This window comes from Arachis hypogaea, chromosome 9, assembly GCF_003086295.3.
Source record: "Arachis hypogaea cultivar Tifrunner chromosome 9, arahy.Tifrunner.gnm2.J5K5, whole genome shotgun sequence".
NCBI classification, from domain to species: Eukaryota; Viridiplantae; Streptophyta; class Magnoliopsida; order Fabales; family Fabaceae; genus Arachis; species Arachis hypogaea.
Genome location: NC_092044.1, coordinates 83,574,837 through 83,591,365, shown reverse-complemented (window position 1 = coordinate 83,591,365; position 16,529 = coordinate 83,574,837). Strand labels below are relative to the sequence as shown.

Sequence of the window (16,529 nt, the reverse complement as noted above, 5' to 3'; positions counted from 1 at the left end):
AAAGGTAAAGGAATAAATTAAATTATTTCGTTGGGAAGGACAGTTAATATTAAATTATTGCTTTGTAAAATCGAAGCATTTAAATTATTGATGTGTGTTGTTGAATCTTATTGTTTATGGCTTTATAGTTCTCCTCGTATCTGGCATTAAAGTATGTAGCATTATATGCTATTTTGTTTGGAATTTAAGCATGATTATCCTCATATGGAATATATTTTTATCGTGTTTCTCTTGTTGTGCTTGGAGAATTCTAAGTTTGATCCGGTATTAGAGGATTCGTTGGACGATGATATAGCTTAAGCATGCGGCTATACACAAATTATTACATTCGTAATGCAAAGGGCATGTGTGGAACAATCCATGATCACTATGTTTTACAGATAATGCTCACACGCATAACCTTCGCATCCAGCAGTCAGTATTTCATAACGGCATTAGCTAATAGGCCCACCCAAAAAAAAAACACAAACAGACCTGAACACTACAATACCACAGCCCGTTCTCAGTTACATGGCCGCCCCAGTTACATACATTGTGGGGGAGGGGTCGGTTTACAGTGTCTCCATCCCGTTGTTGCACTAACCCCTAAGACCTGGGACTTTACCTCTCCAGCAAAATGTCGGCCAGTTGCCGTATGATTTCTCCCAGTTGAGTATTGAGTTTCCTTCTCTCTCTCTTTTGATCTGGGATACACGGTACTCGATCGACGCAATGGCCTGTTGTCGGTCCTCAATCGTTTGGCTGGCTGCAAGTGACTAGACGTGGGGGCGTCGCAAGAAGACAATTTTCGCTTACCAGATGCACCTAGTACCTCCGTGGTAGTCGACGTCATCATCGTATCGTGCCGTCCGCCATGAACGAATCGATTGAACTTCGACGCCGACGGGAGCTCGCTGCTCAGCCCCAGAACAGGCGATGCAGTCAATTGGAAATAGTCGTTTCAGGCGTTCACGGCCTCTTGGTAACTGATAAACCACTATTTTATGGTTTATCTTGTGTTTAATTAAGTTGTTTTTATCAAGTCTTTACCCACTTATTCATATGATTTGCATGACTTTACAACTCCTTCCTAGACTTGACCTATGGTTGAAAACTTGCTCCTAGAAGTCTTTAATTTTGTATTTTAATTCTCCTTTATACCATTCGATGCCGTGATCCATGTGTTAAGTGTTTCAGGCTTTATAGGGCAAGAATGACTTAGAGGATGGAGAGGAAGCTTGCAAAAAATGGAAGGAACACAAGAAACTAAGGAGATAACCAGCGAGCAGCGACGCGCACGCATGGCTCACGCGTGCGCGTGACATGGAGAAAATTGTAGTGATGCGTGCGCGTTCCTGACCCGTACGCGTGGATTGGAATTCTGCTTGATGCGAACATGTGACACGCCAAAACGACCAGCGACGCGAACGCGTGACTGACACGTACGCGTGACATGCGTGATATGCATAATTAACAAAAAACTCTGGGGGCAATTTCGGGTCGTGTTTTGACCCAGTTTTCGGCCCAGAAACACAGACTAAAGTAAGGGAACATGCAGACTCAACACAACATTCATAATTCACATAATTTTAGGTTTTAGATGTAGTTTTTTAGAGAGAGGGGCTCTCTCCTCTCTTTTAGTTTTTAGGATTTAGGATTTCTCTTAGGTTAGGTTTACTTCTTCTTCATTCCAGGTTCAATGTTCCTTTACTTTGGTTTCTATTCTATTTTTATTTATTCTATTACTTTGATTTATGAATTCTCATGCTAGATTTGATTTTATATTTAATATAATTTGAGGTATTTCAGATTTATGATTGCTTTTTTTATTTATGATATAAATAATTTGGATTTTCCCCCTTTGGCTTTGGTTGAGTAAGTGGTGACACTTAAGTTATCAAACTCGGTGTTGATTGAAAATTGGAATTTGCTGATTGATTTGGATTCCTCTAACGCTAGTCTTTCCATAGGAGTTGACTAGGATTTGAGGAATCAAACTGATTAGTCCACTTGACTTTCCTTTATTTAGTAAGGGTTAACTAAGTGGGAGCAATAAACAATTCTCATCACAATTGATAAGGATAACTAGGATGGGATTTCCAGTTCTCATACCTTGCCAAGAGTTTTTCTAGTTATTAATTTATTTTCTTACCATCTAAATTCCTTGTTCAAACCTTTCATAAAACCCAAAAGATACTTTTCCATAACCAATAATAAATCATACCTCCCTGCAATTCCTTGAGAGACGACCCGAGGTTTAAATACTTTGGTTATAAATTTTACTAGGTTTGCTTTAGTGACAAACAAGTTTTTTGTACGAAAGGATTTTTGTTGGTTTAGAAACTATACTTTCAATGAGAGCTTATTTGTAAAATTCTAGACCACGCAAGAATCCATTCGTCAAAATGGCGCCGTTGCCGGGGGAATTGCAAACGTGTGCCTTATTATTGGTTATTGTAAATATTCGTTTTTTTTCTTGTTTGTTTGTTTTTTTTAATCTTTATTAGCTACTATGAATTCTCACCCCTGTCGCTTTGAGTTTAATTCAAATTATGTTGCAGGACGAAGAGATTATAATGGCAACATGCACCATGGTTGGAACAATCAAAGATTGAAGGAGCCACAAGGATTTGATCAACCCTCTTGGCAACAACCCCCTCCAATGCGCTATAACCAACAACCATTCTATGATGTATACCAAGACAATAGTTATGGTGGACCTTTTTATGACAACCAACCTCCACCAAATTACTATGGTCAAAAGCCATTCCGAGGTGCGTACCAAGATGATAGATATGGTGGACCTCATTGTAGTTACCAACAAGTTCAACCATATGCTTATGAACCACCTCCTCAACATAACTCTGAACCACCCTACTCACAAGCCCCTTTTCACCATTCACCTCCATATGACCCGAACCATCATCGACCATACCAGCCACCTTATGAGCCATATGAACCATACATAAAGCCACCCCAATTCCAACCCAATTACTCCCAAGAACCACCCCCTCCATATGCACCATGTACATATCCTTCAATCCAATAGCACTATGATCCTACTTATGATAGTCGAGTGCAACAAGACTCAAAGGATCATCTCAAGGAAATAGTGGATAGATTTCATGCAACCCTTCATCAACTGGAGCAAGCGATAAATCAATTAGCTTCCTGACGTTCGGGCACTCAAGGAACTCCCACGACTTCATGTGGAGAATCTACTAAAGAATGCAGCATGAATGAGAAGCTAGAAACTCCAGTGGACAGTGAGCAGCATGACTTTGTATTGGAATAATTGGAGGAAATTGAAATTGTCAAAGAAGAGGAAGTGGTTGAAGACTTAGGAGATGCGGAACCTCCATGGAAAACTCAAGTTATAGAGCCTCCTTCAAAGACGTTTGAAATTGATATTAAGGAGGGTATACAACCTCCAAGGCATAGCTTGGTTGAAGACTTTGAATAGGTTGATCAAGAGATGGACTCAATCATTGATGAATCCTTATCTACAATTGAATCCTCTTCCATTGGACTTGACATGGAGATTAAAGAAGAAGAAGCACAACCTCCCATGCCCTTGGAAAGCAGTGAAGATGAGATTGAATTGGAAGAAAGCTACGAAGAGAAAAAGGTTGAAATTGAAGAAGCTTACAAAGAGGTGGAAGAATTCAAAGAAGAGCACAAGGGAGTAGAGCTTGCAAGATCATTAGAAACACCTCTCCCAAGGCCATTACCGTCCAACACAACGTTCAAGTGGGTTAAATTCTTATCCTTGACCTTTACTTTCCCACTTGAATATGGGCTACTGGAGACGGATGGTCAACTTAGAGCTCTCTGTGGCTTTAAGAGTAAGAGGGAGATGGTCAGTGGGAAGAGTTGTCCTGCAAGGTTCAATATGGTTGCATGCTCCAAATTGAAGTGTAAGGATTGGTGTAGAGCTCAACTGAATGGGTCTAGAAGGTTGTTTGGATGTCTTTGTGAGAATTCAAATTGCAAGCCACCCAAATGGAACAATGGTGACCCACAAGAAGATGGGTGTAAAAGCAAAGTTTGGGACCCCGGAATTCGTTCCAACAGTCATCACTCTTGGGCCCTTGTCACCTACTTTGACTTGCTTGAAGGCTTTATGCGCCTAGTTTGGGACCCCGGAGGCTATTGGAATTACAAGCATTGGTGGGGATTCCAGGAAGAGTTCAAGCACAAGCCACCATGACAAGCAACTCACCAATTATCCAACTTAAGGACTTTAAATAAAAGTGTTGGGTGGGAAACAACCCACCATGGTATGATCGTTCTTTTCTCTCTTCTTAGTTTTCTTTTTAAGTGACTCTTCTCATTATTAGTACATATAGTTTGCATCTTCATCTGCATATTGCATATTGCATAAAAAAACTGAATAGAAAGTTATGTGGGACCAGTGCAGAAAGTGTGTCAATCGCACAAGCATCACCACGCGTACGCGTCCTCTGAGAATTTGGCACTTCACGCGTACACGTCAATGACGCGCACGCGTGACCTTGCGAATTCGACATAAAAGGTATATTGGCCGAAAGTTATGTTGCCTTGGTGCTGGAACTGTGCTAGAAGCACAAACCCACCCACGCGTACGCGTCCTTGACACATGCACGTCATTTTCCAATTTGCACTTCACGCGCACACGTCATATGACATTTTGGCACATATCCCAAAATGAATAGAGGGTTGTGCGAGCACCACGATGCCCTCGTGCGAGCAGCACAAACATGGTCATGCGTACACATGAGCGAGCTTACGTGTCGCCTCCCTCTCTGCGCAACCAACGCATACGCGTGGAGCACGCGTGCGCGTCGTGCGCGCAACACGCCCAGAACCCTGCGCAACCCTGTTCTTCTTATCTTATCTCTCCAAATGCTAATTTCCTTCTTTCTTTTTCTTTCTTCTTTATTCTCCATTCTTTTGCTTCTTCTCTCTTTACTCTTTTTTCCTTCTTTCCTCCTTTCCCACTCTCTTATCCTCCTCTCTCATGCTTATTCCCTTTCTTTCTTCTATTTGTTACATTTGCATACTCACATTCATGGCATTTTAACTTCATTGTTTCTTCTCCCTTTCTTTTCTATATTTGCTGTTTTTACCTTGGTGTTAAATTTCTCTTACTCAACTATTGCATATTTCTTGCATTATTTTGGGTGATCCTTGACATGTTTGCTATTTAGTTCACATGCCCTTTACTTCTATTATTTTTTCACTTACATGTTGTAGCTACCATGTAATTGAGAACCTTATTTGGCATTAGCCCCCGCCTATGTTTTATTTGCTTTGATATCGTTGTTATAGGCTTAATTTTCCCTCTTTTTCTCTCCTTTTACGCTGGCCACCAAAGAGGGGTGCAGGAAGAGTCTACATGGGGCAACAAACAAGTCCATCTGCATAATCATTGAAGAAAAGCATTAGTTAGAGCCACCTGTCCACTTGCACATCTCAGCATGCACCGAGGATGGTGCAATCTTTCAGTGTGGGGAGGTCGATACCGATCTCTGTGGGTTAGTCACTTTCTTCTCAACACCAATTTTTATCTTTCTTTGTTAGTTCATTATTGTATTTGCATGTCTGATTACATGTTTGTTTGATTTTTGTGCATATTTTACCACTGCTTGGTTAAAGTAATGAGTTTATTTTCAAGACCCTTTTTACAATATTTCACTAATTTAAATTAAAAATTTTTGTGTTAGAAGCTTGTTTAGAGATTGTAAATTGGAACATGGTTTTAAGCTAAGAACACACAACCTGTGAGATTTGAGCTTAATTACATGGTTACATTATTTAACCATAAAAATGTATTCTTGTGTGTTTACTTCTCTATGATTGTAACCTATATTTTGTTCCATCCTAGATTTCCAATGTTTAGTGTATTTATATGCATGCATATGATTGAGGCCATTATTTGATTATTAGCTCACTTATCCCAAATAGCCTACCCTTACATTTACCTTTGTTAGCCATTTTGAACCTATTAATCCCTATTTGTTCTATATTTTACCACATCACTAGCCTTAAGCGAAAAAACAATTAAATACCCCAATTGAATCTTTGGTTAGCTTAAGATAGAGATTGTGTATCAACTAAGTGTCGGAAAAAATGGGAACATGGGTTAGTAAAGGAATGTGTTGTGTTTTTACTTTGATAAAATATTGGGAATTTGGGTACCTACTCATGTGAGACCAGAAAAATTAAAAAATCCATGTGCATTGATAAGTTATGTTTATTTTCCTTTAAAAAACTAAAAAAATAATAAATAAATAAATTAAAAATAAAAATAAAAATAAAAAAATATTCAATAAATAAGTAAATAAATAAGGGGACAAAATTATCCCAATGCTAAGTTAAGTTAATGAGAAGATCAACGCATATGTGATACAAACTAAAGGAAAGGTTGATGCATGAGTATGTAATGCAAAAGTGGGAAATCTTGGGTAGCTGGGTATGATTTTAAAAGTATATAGAGTGTGTATATAGGTGAGAGCTTAGGTTAATCAAAGATTCAATTTATAGCTCACTTAGCCATATATATATATCCTCACCCTTTCCTTAGCCCCATTACAACCTTGAAAAGACCTCATGATGTTTTCTTTGGTACATTAAATATTGTTGATTGATTAGGTCAAGAACAAAGTTTAGAAAGCATGACTAGGAAAGACTAGAGTGATACCCTATACACTTGAGTGACTAGAGTGCACATACACCATCAGTAAGAGTTCAATGCTTGATTTTATGTTCCCTACTTTTATGAGCTATCTTCTTACAAGTTTACTTGTCTTTGATTATATGATTAGAATTAGTGAAATTTGAATTTATGTTTGTCTTAAAGAACTTATTTACTTTTAACCAAGTAGACAAAATCATATAGTTGCATTCATACATAGGTTGCAATGCATTGCATGAGTCTTACTTTTTCCTACTCATTTATTTTATCTCCTTGAGCTAAGCATGAGGACATGCTAATGTTTAAGTGTGTGGAGTTTGATAAACCACTATTTTATGGTTTATCTTGTGTTTAATTGAGTGGTTTTTATCAAGTCTTTACCCACTTATTCGTATGATTTGCATGGCTTTACAACTCCTTCCTAGTATTGATCTATGGTTGAAAACTTGCTCCTAGAAGTCTTTAATTTGTGTATTTTAATTCTCCTTTATACCATTCGATGCCGTGATCCGTGTGTTAAGTATTTCAGGCTTTATAGGGTAGAAATGACTTAGAGGATGGAGAGAAAGCTTGCAAAAAATGGAAGGAACACAAGAAACTAAGGAGATAACTAGCGAGCAGCGACACGCACGCATGGCTCACGCGTGCGCGTGACATGGAGAAAATTGCAGTGACGCGTGCGCGTGCCTGACGCGTACGCGTGGATTGGAGTTTTGCAATATGACGTGAGCGCGTGCTTGACGCGAATGCATGACACGCCAAAATGACCAGCGATGCGAACGCGTGACTAACACGTATGCGTGACATGCACGATTTGCAGAATTAATAGAAAACGCTGGGAGCGATTTTGGGCCATGTTTTGACCCAGTTTTTTGCCCAGAAACACAGACTAAAGTAAGGGAACATGCAGAAACTCAACAAAACATTCATAATTCACATAATTTTAGGTTTTAGATATAGTTTTTTAGAGAGAGAGGCTCTCTCCTCTCTCTTAGTTTTTAGGATTTAGGATTTCTCTTAGGTTAGGTTTACTTCTTCTTCATTCTAGGTTCAATGTTCCTTTACTTTGGTTTCTCTTCTATTTTTATTTATTCTATTACTTTGATTTATGAATTCTCATGTTAGATTTGATTTTATATTTAATATAATTTGAGGTATTTCAGATTTATGATTGCTTTCTTTTATTTATTATATAAATAATTTAGATTTTTCCCCTTTGGCTTTGGTTGAGTAAGTGGTGACACTTGGGTTATCAAACTCGTGCTGATTGAAAATTGGAATTTGCTGATTGATTTGGATTCCTCTAACGCTAGTCTTTCCATAGGAGTTGACTAGGATTTGAGGAATCAAACTGATTAGTCCACTTGACTTTTCTTTATTTAGTAAGGGTTAACTAAGTGGGAGCAATAAACAATTCTCATCACAACTGATAAGGATAACTAGGATGGAATTTCCAGTTCTCATACCTTGCCAAGAGTTTTTCTAGTTATTAATTTATTTTCTTGCCATCTAAATTCCTTGTTCAAACCTTTCAAAAAACCCAAAAGATACTTTTCCATAACCAATAATAAATCATACCTCCCTGCAATTCCTTGAGAGACGACCCGAGATTTAAATACTTCGGTTATAAATTTTACTCGGTTCGCTTTAGTGACAAACAAGTTTTTTGTACGAAAGGATTTTTGTTGGTTTAGAAGCTATACTTTCAACGAGAGCTTATTTGTAAAATTCTAGACCACGCAAGAATCCGTTCGTCAGTAACTCCAATAACGAAGAAGCAGGTTCCGTGGAAAGCCATCCACCTGAGCCGATGCCGTCTCCCATGTGGGGTTTATTCCAGGTATCCTCCCTCTAAACACGACGTACCAACCACCTTCTGTTTGCATTGCCATTCGACTGTTAGAGGAGATCTGGTAGACCTTGCAGAGGGAGAGGGGCTTAGGCTTGATGGTGGAATACAGTTTATGGGTTTTTCTCTCACCTGGAGGCTAATAAATGAAAGAGAAAATAAATAATGCAACTAGATTGGTGCAACAGCAGTCGAGGTTTACTTGCACGCGGACCCTATGTTCAGGAGTAGGGGTGCAAGGACTCTAGGTTCAGGAATAGGGCTGTTCTTGCACCAGCAAAGAAAAAATTAATAACATTTGTCGTATTCACCACTATTAATTCCAATGAATTTATTATATTTTTAGAATTAATGTTTATGAAGAATTAATTCCCAATATAAATTGTTATCGAGTGAACTTTTTAATTTTAATATGGAGAGAGTGTTGGTGTATAGCAAGGTTATTGAGGGAATTGTAAATTTGTAATATGTGTTCCCAGTTAAACAAGATATATGTTTTTTTAATTAATATAATTATACTATCGCGATAAGTACAAATTATACTATAATAATATATAACATTAATACATTCCGTCCATGTATTAATACCTGGTTTTATCTGGACTCATCGGTAAATGAAGAAAACATCTAGGGAAAAGTATGCAGTACTGAACCACAACCTCTCGCCCCCCAATGACAGTATATTGAAAAGCAAAATGCCACAAGATCAATTACAAATTTGTATATCCTCTTTATGATCTCCAATAATCCCTCCATGAAGTCCTTGCAAATGGCCGAAAGTTCCCAAAAGGACAGAAAGAAAGTGGACGTATCTGTTCAGCATGAATGTCTGCTGAATCTTCTTCCTCGTGAAATATGGTTGAGGATTTCCACGATGGTTGCATTGAATTTGATTGAGGATATGTTCAACATGCAGGCAACATGTAAGGTGTTCGTGCGTGCGGCGAGTTCAAATGCTGTATACAAGCATGCGACGATGTCGTATAAACCGTTAGTGCACTTTTTAGTTTACCTCGATCGGCCTGAAAGGAGATTCCTTGATCGCTGCGTGGATGTAGGAAATGTGGATGCTATACTCCGGCAAGGGTTCATGGAGTATTTCTGGTTAGGCCGTCGTGACAAAGGGATGGAACTGCTTGCTAGGGTCTCAATGGAGGGCAGCGTCGAAGCAGGTTACCTGTGTGCCACATTGCTACTGTGTGATCATGAAGATGAAGAAGAAGTGCAACGGGGTGTTCAAATAATGGAGGTTATCCGTATTTCTGGGCAGCTCGAGAGCTGCAGCAAGTTCTTCAGGGACATTTTCAACGATATCATGGTGTTCTTCGAAATGTTTGCATCTGAATGAATGTGACTGTTTACCACTCTTGTTAATCCGCCACCAACCATACTGTTGTGGGTTTATCTTTATGTAATCCACCAATACAGTGGCTAGCAAATGCCAGTTTGTTATGATCCTTCATTAACCCCTTCATTAACCCCTTGTTATGTGTACTGATGGTGTATTTTATTTTATTTTTTCTTTTATGTTAAAAAACTGTTAGTTTGATCAATTAATTTATCATAATTATGTGGATGGCACAGACGCAATTAATGCGTATCTTGGCTAGAACTTAGTCCAAATAATGCTTTCTTCTTGAGTGGGATATGATCTGAACTCTGCACTATTGAAGTGACGTTTGAATGGACAGAAGACTGTTTAATCAATTAACCTTTTACACCATTGTCCGTTTTCTTCTGGGGCTGGGTACTAACTTAGACCGTGACAGTGAATTTATGCAAAACTGGTAACTTGGTAGGCAATAGAGAGTCACCGAAAGCGGTCAGGTAAAAAATAGGAACGATATTTTTTTTATATGTGCAATGATAATTGACATATGGTGTATAAAATCTGTACAAACGTTGAATAATGAACATGCATATATGGGCTAATTTTTTCTTATATTGGGTTATTATTGGTGTTTTTCATTAATATTATGATATTTTGGTGTAATGCAGTGATATGGGATAAAAAGAAATCATGAGTAACGATTTTAAATAAGACCAAAAATTAAAAAATGTTAACAGAAATCATGAATTACGATTTCAAATAAGACAAAAAATAAGAAATCGTGAGTCACAATTTTAATTTTTTAATTTAAAAAAATGTGATTTATGAAATCGTGAATAACGATTTCTTTCGTTATGCCAATCGTAAGTAACGATTTGTATTGTGCATCACACTTGTGAAATACACCCATTTCAACTCATACCAATGTAATACACCATTTCATCCATCATATAAAAGATAATTAACTCGCATATATGTTCCAATTGAACCGCGGGATTGTATTCGTATAATATAACTAGTTAAGAGATTGAATACATGTCCTTTAAAGAACAAAATTTGCTTTCATATTTTAAGAAGTTTTTATGTGATTGCACTAATTGTTTTATTATAACCTGAGAGAGAAGTACTTCGAATTTTGTTTCAATCAATGGCTTCGTATTCTTTGTTCATCCAAGCAATCTAATTTGAAAGATGTTTATTCCTATAATTTCATATAATATTAGGATATCATAAAAATGATAATATGTCTACATTCCTTTGTTTTATTATCTAGTGTAAAATAACGGTCTGTGCCCTTAAATTAGAAGGATCCCGTAAATATTCGTGACAATCAAATGCACTGCCTGTGGGGTAATACCAATCTCCAAGGAAGGATAAATTGATAAACACATCTTTGATAATGCACACGTAAATAATTCCCGAAATGGTCCGAAATCACGATTTGAAAATGGTATTTGGCTCCATCGTAACATAAATCCCTAATTGTGTCCCAACAGGTCACATGACTTTTGAAATTAAGAACAGATAGATGAAAGTAGATATAATTATATTAACAGAGTTTAAGTTCCACTACAGAAGATCAAATGGGAGACAGAACAAACAAAGGAAAAAAAGGATTATAGAGGCCTTGACGGAAAACATGACATTAAGATATCAAGCATGTGGAGCAGGTCAAATAACTCCGGCCCCACCTTCATTCTGCTCGGCTGGACGACGACTCTGACGGAGCAAAAACTTTTGCTTTTCCTCCAAAACGTTGATCTTGCGTTCCAGGTCATGCTACGGTAGAACCTCAAGCTGTTCCTGTTCACGGCGCTTGGCAATTTCTGCCATCAATTCTTTTGCTTTGACATCCAATTGGTGAAGGATCACGTCATTCTTTCGTTGTGCTATTTTCAACTTTTTCAGTCGTCACCTTTCCTTCCCCTCTTCCTCTAGTTCATCCTTCTTTGCCTCGAAAATGAACTTGGCAGCCAACATCTCCACCTTCGCCTGCCTTAATTCTGCTTCAGTCGTTACAAGTCTAGCCTTCAAAATCTCCTCCCTCCTGACTAGTGCGGCCTCAATGAGGTCATAATATGTGGACTTTTCATCTATACGGATGATGTCGATAAGAACGTCAATCGAGAGTTCCGCGAGGTCGTTGGGACTAATGGCGTGGTCGGTGATGGATTCCTGCGACATTTTCTCGGGAGAAGAGGACGACATATGGCAGACTATGACGACCCTTAAAGCAACGATTTTTGTTTCGGCGATGACGGTTGTCCTCCGGGTAGGTCATTCTTAGGCGATAGACGTCGAATCTTCCTTCTGAAGTTACGCCGAGGGTGCGAAGTGGAAGCCATGTTTGGAGATGAGTGTGGCAGTGTGGTAGACGGCAGAGAGAGCAGTGGAGTGTCGCAGTAATAAAGAGAGGGAGAAGGATAGTCAGAGAGTGGAGAGAAGGAGTTACGGAAGAGAAGAACTAAAGAAGGTTTAGTACTTACTAGGATTTGGGGTTGTGAATAACGGGCACACACACACACAGATATACATATATATATATATATATATATATTATAGTAGGAAGTTGCTTGCTATTCTTTTTTTGTAACTAATGTGTCGATAATGGGGGTTTACTTTTAGGAAAATAAAAGATTAATTTAAACTATTTCGATGAAAAAAAAAAGAAAAGATAACATTTATTCAGCGAGTAATTAAAGTAAGCAACTAAGTTGACATGAATATAACACAAAAATCGAACAATCAAAATTAAATTACTGTGTTGCAAAACCAAAGTATTTGAATAGGATAGCACATTAGTATTAAAATAAAGGGGTAAGTATTGAGTTAAGCTTGTCTTTGTTTCAAATTTCTACAAAAATAAAAAAATGAAAATGAGTATTTCGTTCGTCCCTTATTAATTATCTGATCCTTTTTAGAACAATCAATAAAGAAACGTATAAGGCATGCAAGCATTCTAACAACAAAAAAGGATATAATAAGAGCACAAAATACATCTTTGGTGGTCGTGTGTCGTATTGATATTTTCCAAAACCCCTGGCCTAAGTTGCATGCAAATGGCTAGAAGTTCCGTGAAGAATAGAAAGAAAAGGAACGCAGCCAAGAAGATCGGAGAGAAAGGGACCGTATCTGTTGAGTACAAATGTCTGCTGAATCTTCTTCCTCGTGACATATGGGTCAGGATTGCCACGAAGGTTGCTTCATATTCGATTAAGGATCTGTTCAACATGCAGGTGACTTGCTTGTAAGGTGTTTCTGGATGCAGCGAGGTCCGACGCTGTTTACAAGGAGACGTCGATATTGGAGTTGCCGATTGCGTCCTTTTTATTCTACTATGGCTGTCCTGAAAATAGGTTTCTAGAATGCTGCGCGGCGGCAGGAAATCCGGTTGCGTTACTCCGGGTGGGGATGACTGAATTCGTCTGGATTGGTCACTGCATCGGTGGAATAGATACTCAGACTATGGCTACAATTGGGGGCGATCTGGAAGCCTGTTACATGTGTACGATGCTGCTGCCGTCTCATGGCAAGTAAGACGAAGAGCACCTGCGAAAGGGACTTGAATTTTTTGAAATTGTACGTGATTCTGGGGGTGCTCGAAAGGTGCAGAGAGGTCTTCAAGCAGGTATTCGCGGGTCGGTGGATGGAGGTTAAGCCGTTGGATCCTGGACAGCCCGAGGTTTGTCGATCCACTAGTTGCCGCACCCAAGGCACCATGAGTGATGTGGAAGATTTGTCTCGCGTCTCTTGTGTGCAGTGCCTGGCCGATTACGAGGTTCGGGTGTTCCTGGAGTTGGTTGCATTCGAATAAAAATATCTATTTTGGGGTTTGTGTTTCCCAAGTTTATTGTTTATGCTTCTCGTATCTGGTATTATCATATGAAGCATTATCTCCACTTTTGTTAAGAATTTACGCATGGTTATCCTCATATTAAATATATTTTTATTATGTTTCTATTTTCGTGCGTGTATAAATCTTAGTTTGAATTGGTATGGAAGATTTGTTGGGCGATGAATCGATGATATAACTCGAGTGTGCACCTATACACAAGTGATTACAACTCGTGGGGAAGGCAAACAGTATACGCGAAACAATAATAAGGTTTTCGTTGAGAAGATCTGGTTTTCATTGTAAGGGGAGGGGGTTAAGCTTGATGGTGGAATATGGTTTAGGGATTTTCCCTCGCCTGGATGCTCAGAAATGGAAAAGTAAATTGAAAAACTCCAATGGTGCAATAGTAGCAGAGGTGTACTGGCACGCAGACCCCACGTTCAGGAGTAAGGGTGTACTTTACGCGGAAGTAGGTTCAGAAGCAGGGGTGCAAGGATACCAGGGTCAGGACTAGGGGTGTAATTGCACCCACTTAGATAGAAAAAAAAAGGTTTGTTCAGTCAATCAATATATTAAATTGAATGCAATTAATTTTAAATAAAAATATTATCATTTAATTCGATAATTTAATTTAATTTGACCATTTATGGTTTTTTAATCGAGTTAAAAATTCTTAATCTACGCGATTACAGCATGCATTTAATTGTTTTATCTGATGTTTCTCAATATTAACTGTTATCGATGAGCTTAAATAAAATTGCAAACAACCAAAACGTCATTGACGTTTTCCATTTTTGGATTTCGAGGCAAATCGTTTCTTAATATCTTAATTTTCGGTTCTAGGACCACTCTTTCCTTCCTACGTGTCTTCTTCTCCTTTTGTTAGTTTGATTTTCCGATCGTGATCCCAAATTTTTTGGAAAAGAAATGGCGCCCTGTTATATTTTTTGAAAGCAGTATTAATTTCTAGCGAGTATTTTTTGTTTCGTGTATCATTATTTTAGCTGATTTTTTCTGTGTCATGAATATGTTATATTTGATAATATCATAATTTCTTGGATAATTTATTTCTTTCATGATATGTATTTAATTTATTTATTATTTTATTTATGATATATATATATATATATATATATATATATATATGTTAAGATTAGTTAATGTACTCTATTATACTTATAATAGTATAAAAATAATAAACTATTACCTCTTTGTAATATATGTGTCATTGTTATGTATTTATAGGTTGCTAATCATAAACAGTTTATGGTTCATGAATATGTGGAGGTATAAAAATATGTGAAAGTTTAATATTATAAAAAATAGATTAAAATACTATAACTACTATACATAGAATCTATCTATTTTAATAGATAGATAGAACTATAGATAGAAGTATGTGTGTATTTTATAATGTTGCATTTCATTGTTTATATTTTAGTTTTTTGTATTTAATTTTGCAGTCTCATTCAAAATTTTAAACTCCTTAATACTTTATAAGTAGAACCCTCATTGTCACATATCCATCCACTTATTCCCCACCCTCTCCCCACCTTTCCACATCGTATCAGATATCAAGTTTTAGTATGAGTTCTCTATTTGGTTTTCTTCGAAAGTCTTTACTTCATTTTGTTGACCATGGGTAGATTGCTAATATCTTTTATTCGTTGTAGTTTCATTACATTTATATTTCCACCTCGATTATTTTAGACGAATATTAATTCATTGTACATGATGGTACATACACCGTAAATGTCATTTACCGAGAAGTATTTTGCAAATTAGGAATATATATTTAGTAGAATGTATTTTTAAATTTCGGTATTATGCTAAATTTGTTTGTCCCTTTGTTTGTTCGGTTTGTTAAATAATCCAACTTCTAAGGTTTTTTGCTTAATTATTTAAGTTTAAATTAACTCATCACATCACATGAAATATAAGGCTTCATTTCAATAAAATATAACAATATAACAATAACAATATAGGTAAAGGAAGCAAGTATTTAAAAAAACCAGCATTCATCGTATCCGTGCTTGGCACGGGTGATAAAACTAGTTGGAAAATAAAAACGAGACTGCCCACTGTCGTTTGGCAGAAGAAAGACACTTCTACTTGTATACGTATATAGTACATATAGTATTGGGAATATGTACAGTAATATAGTAATATAGTAAATGTATGAATTAATTATCCGATATTATCCATAATGTTGGGCAACGAAACGTCTGACACGCTAAGCCATAGTAATTAATGCCAGTATAAATGTTATATATTATCACGTAAGCAGTTGAAGATAAATGTTATATTTCATAGTAATTAATGTTACATCCCATCTCTTAATTGGCGGTCGTTTCTCCTCTAAATAATTTCCGATAATCCCCCAACAACCCCCTATGGCCTCTGCCAAGCCCTTGCAAATGGCTGGATCTTCTAAGACAAACAGACAGAACGGGAACGTGCCCGTCGAACATGAATGTCCACTGAATCTTCTTCCTCGCGATATTTGGGTGAGGATTTTCCACTAAGATTGCATCGAATTCGATTCATGATCTGTTAAACATGCAGGCGACTTGCAAGGTGTTTCTGGATGCAGCGAGTTCCGAAGCTGTGTACCAACATACGAAAATGTGGTATATATTGTTAGTATCCTTTTTATTTTACCTTGACCGGCTGGAAAGGAAGTTTCTCGATCGCTGCATTGAAGCAGGAAATACAGATGCTATACTCTAGCAGGGGTTGACGAAGTATTTCTGGATTGTCCGCCGTAGCATTGGGATGGAACTGCTTGCTAAGGCCTCGACGGAGTGCAGCGACGAAGCAGGTTACCTGTTTGCCATGTTGCTACTGTGTGATCACGAAG

At 37.6% G+C, this 16,529-nt stretch overlaps 1 protein-coding gene across 1 annotated transcript; it reads left to right on the top strand.

Moving 5' to 3' along the window:
- Nucleotides 1-9,273: 9,273 nt before the first annotated feature.
- Nucleotides 9,274-9,852, top strand: LOC112709263 (putative F-box protein At1g67623). Its single transcript, XM_025761157.1, has one exon. It carries the CDS (start codon nt 9,274-9,276, stop codon nt 9,850-9,852), a length of 579 nt encoding a protein of 192 aa, XP_025616942.1.
- Nucleotides 9,853-16,529: the final 6,677 nt, after the last annotated feature.

Excerpts from the sequence above, each read along its gene's own strand:
- LOC112709263 (XM_025761157.1), top strand. The coding sequence starts at position 9,274 with ATGGCCGAAAGTTCCCAAAAGGACAGAAAGAAAGTGGACGTATCTGTT.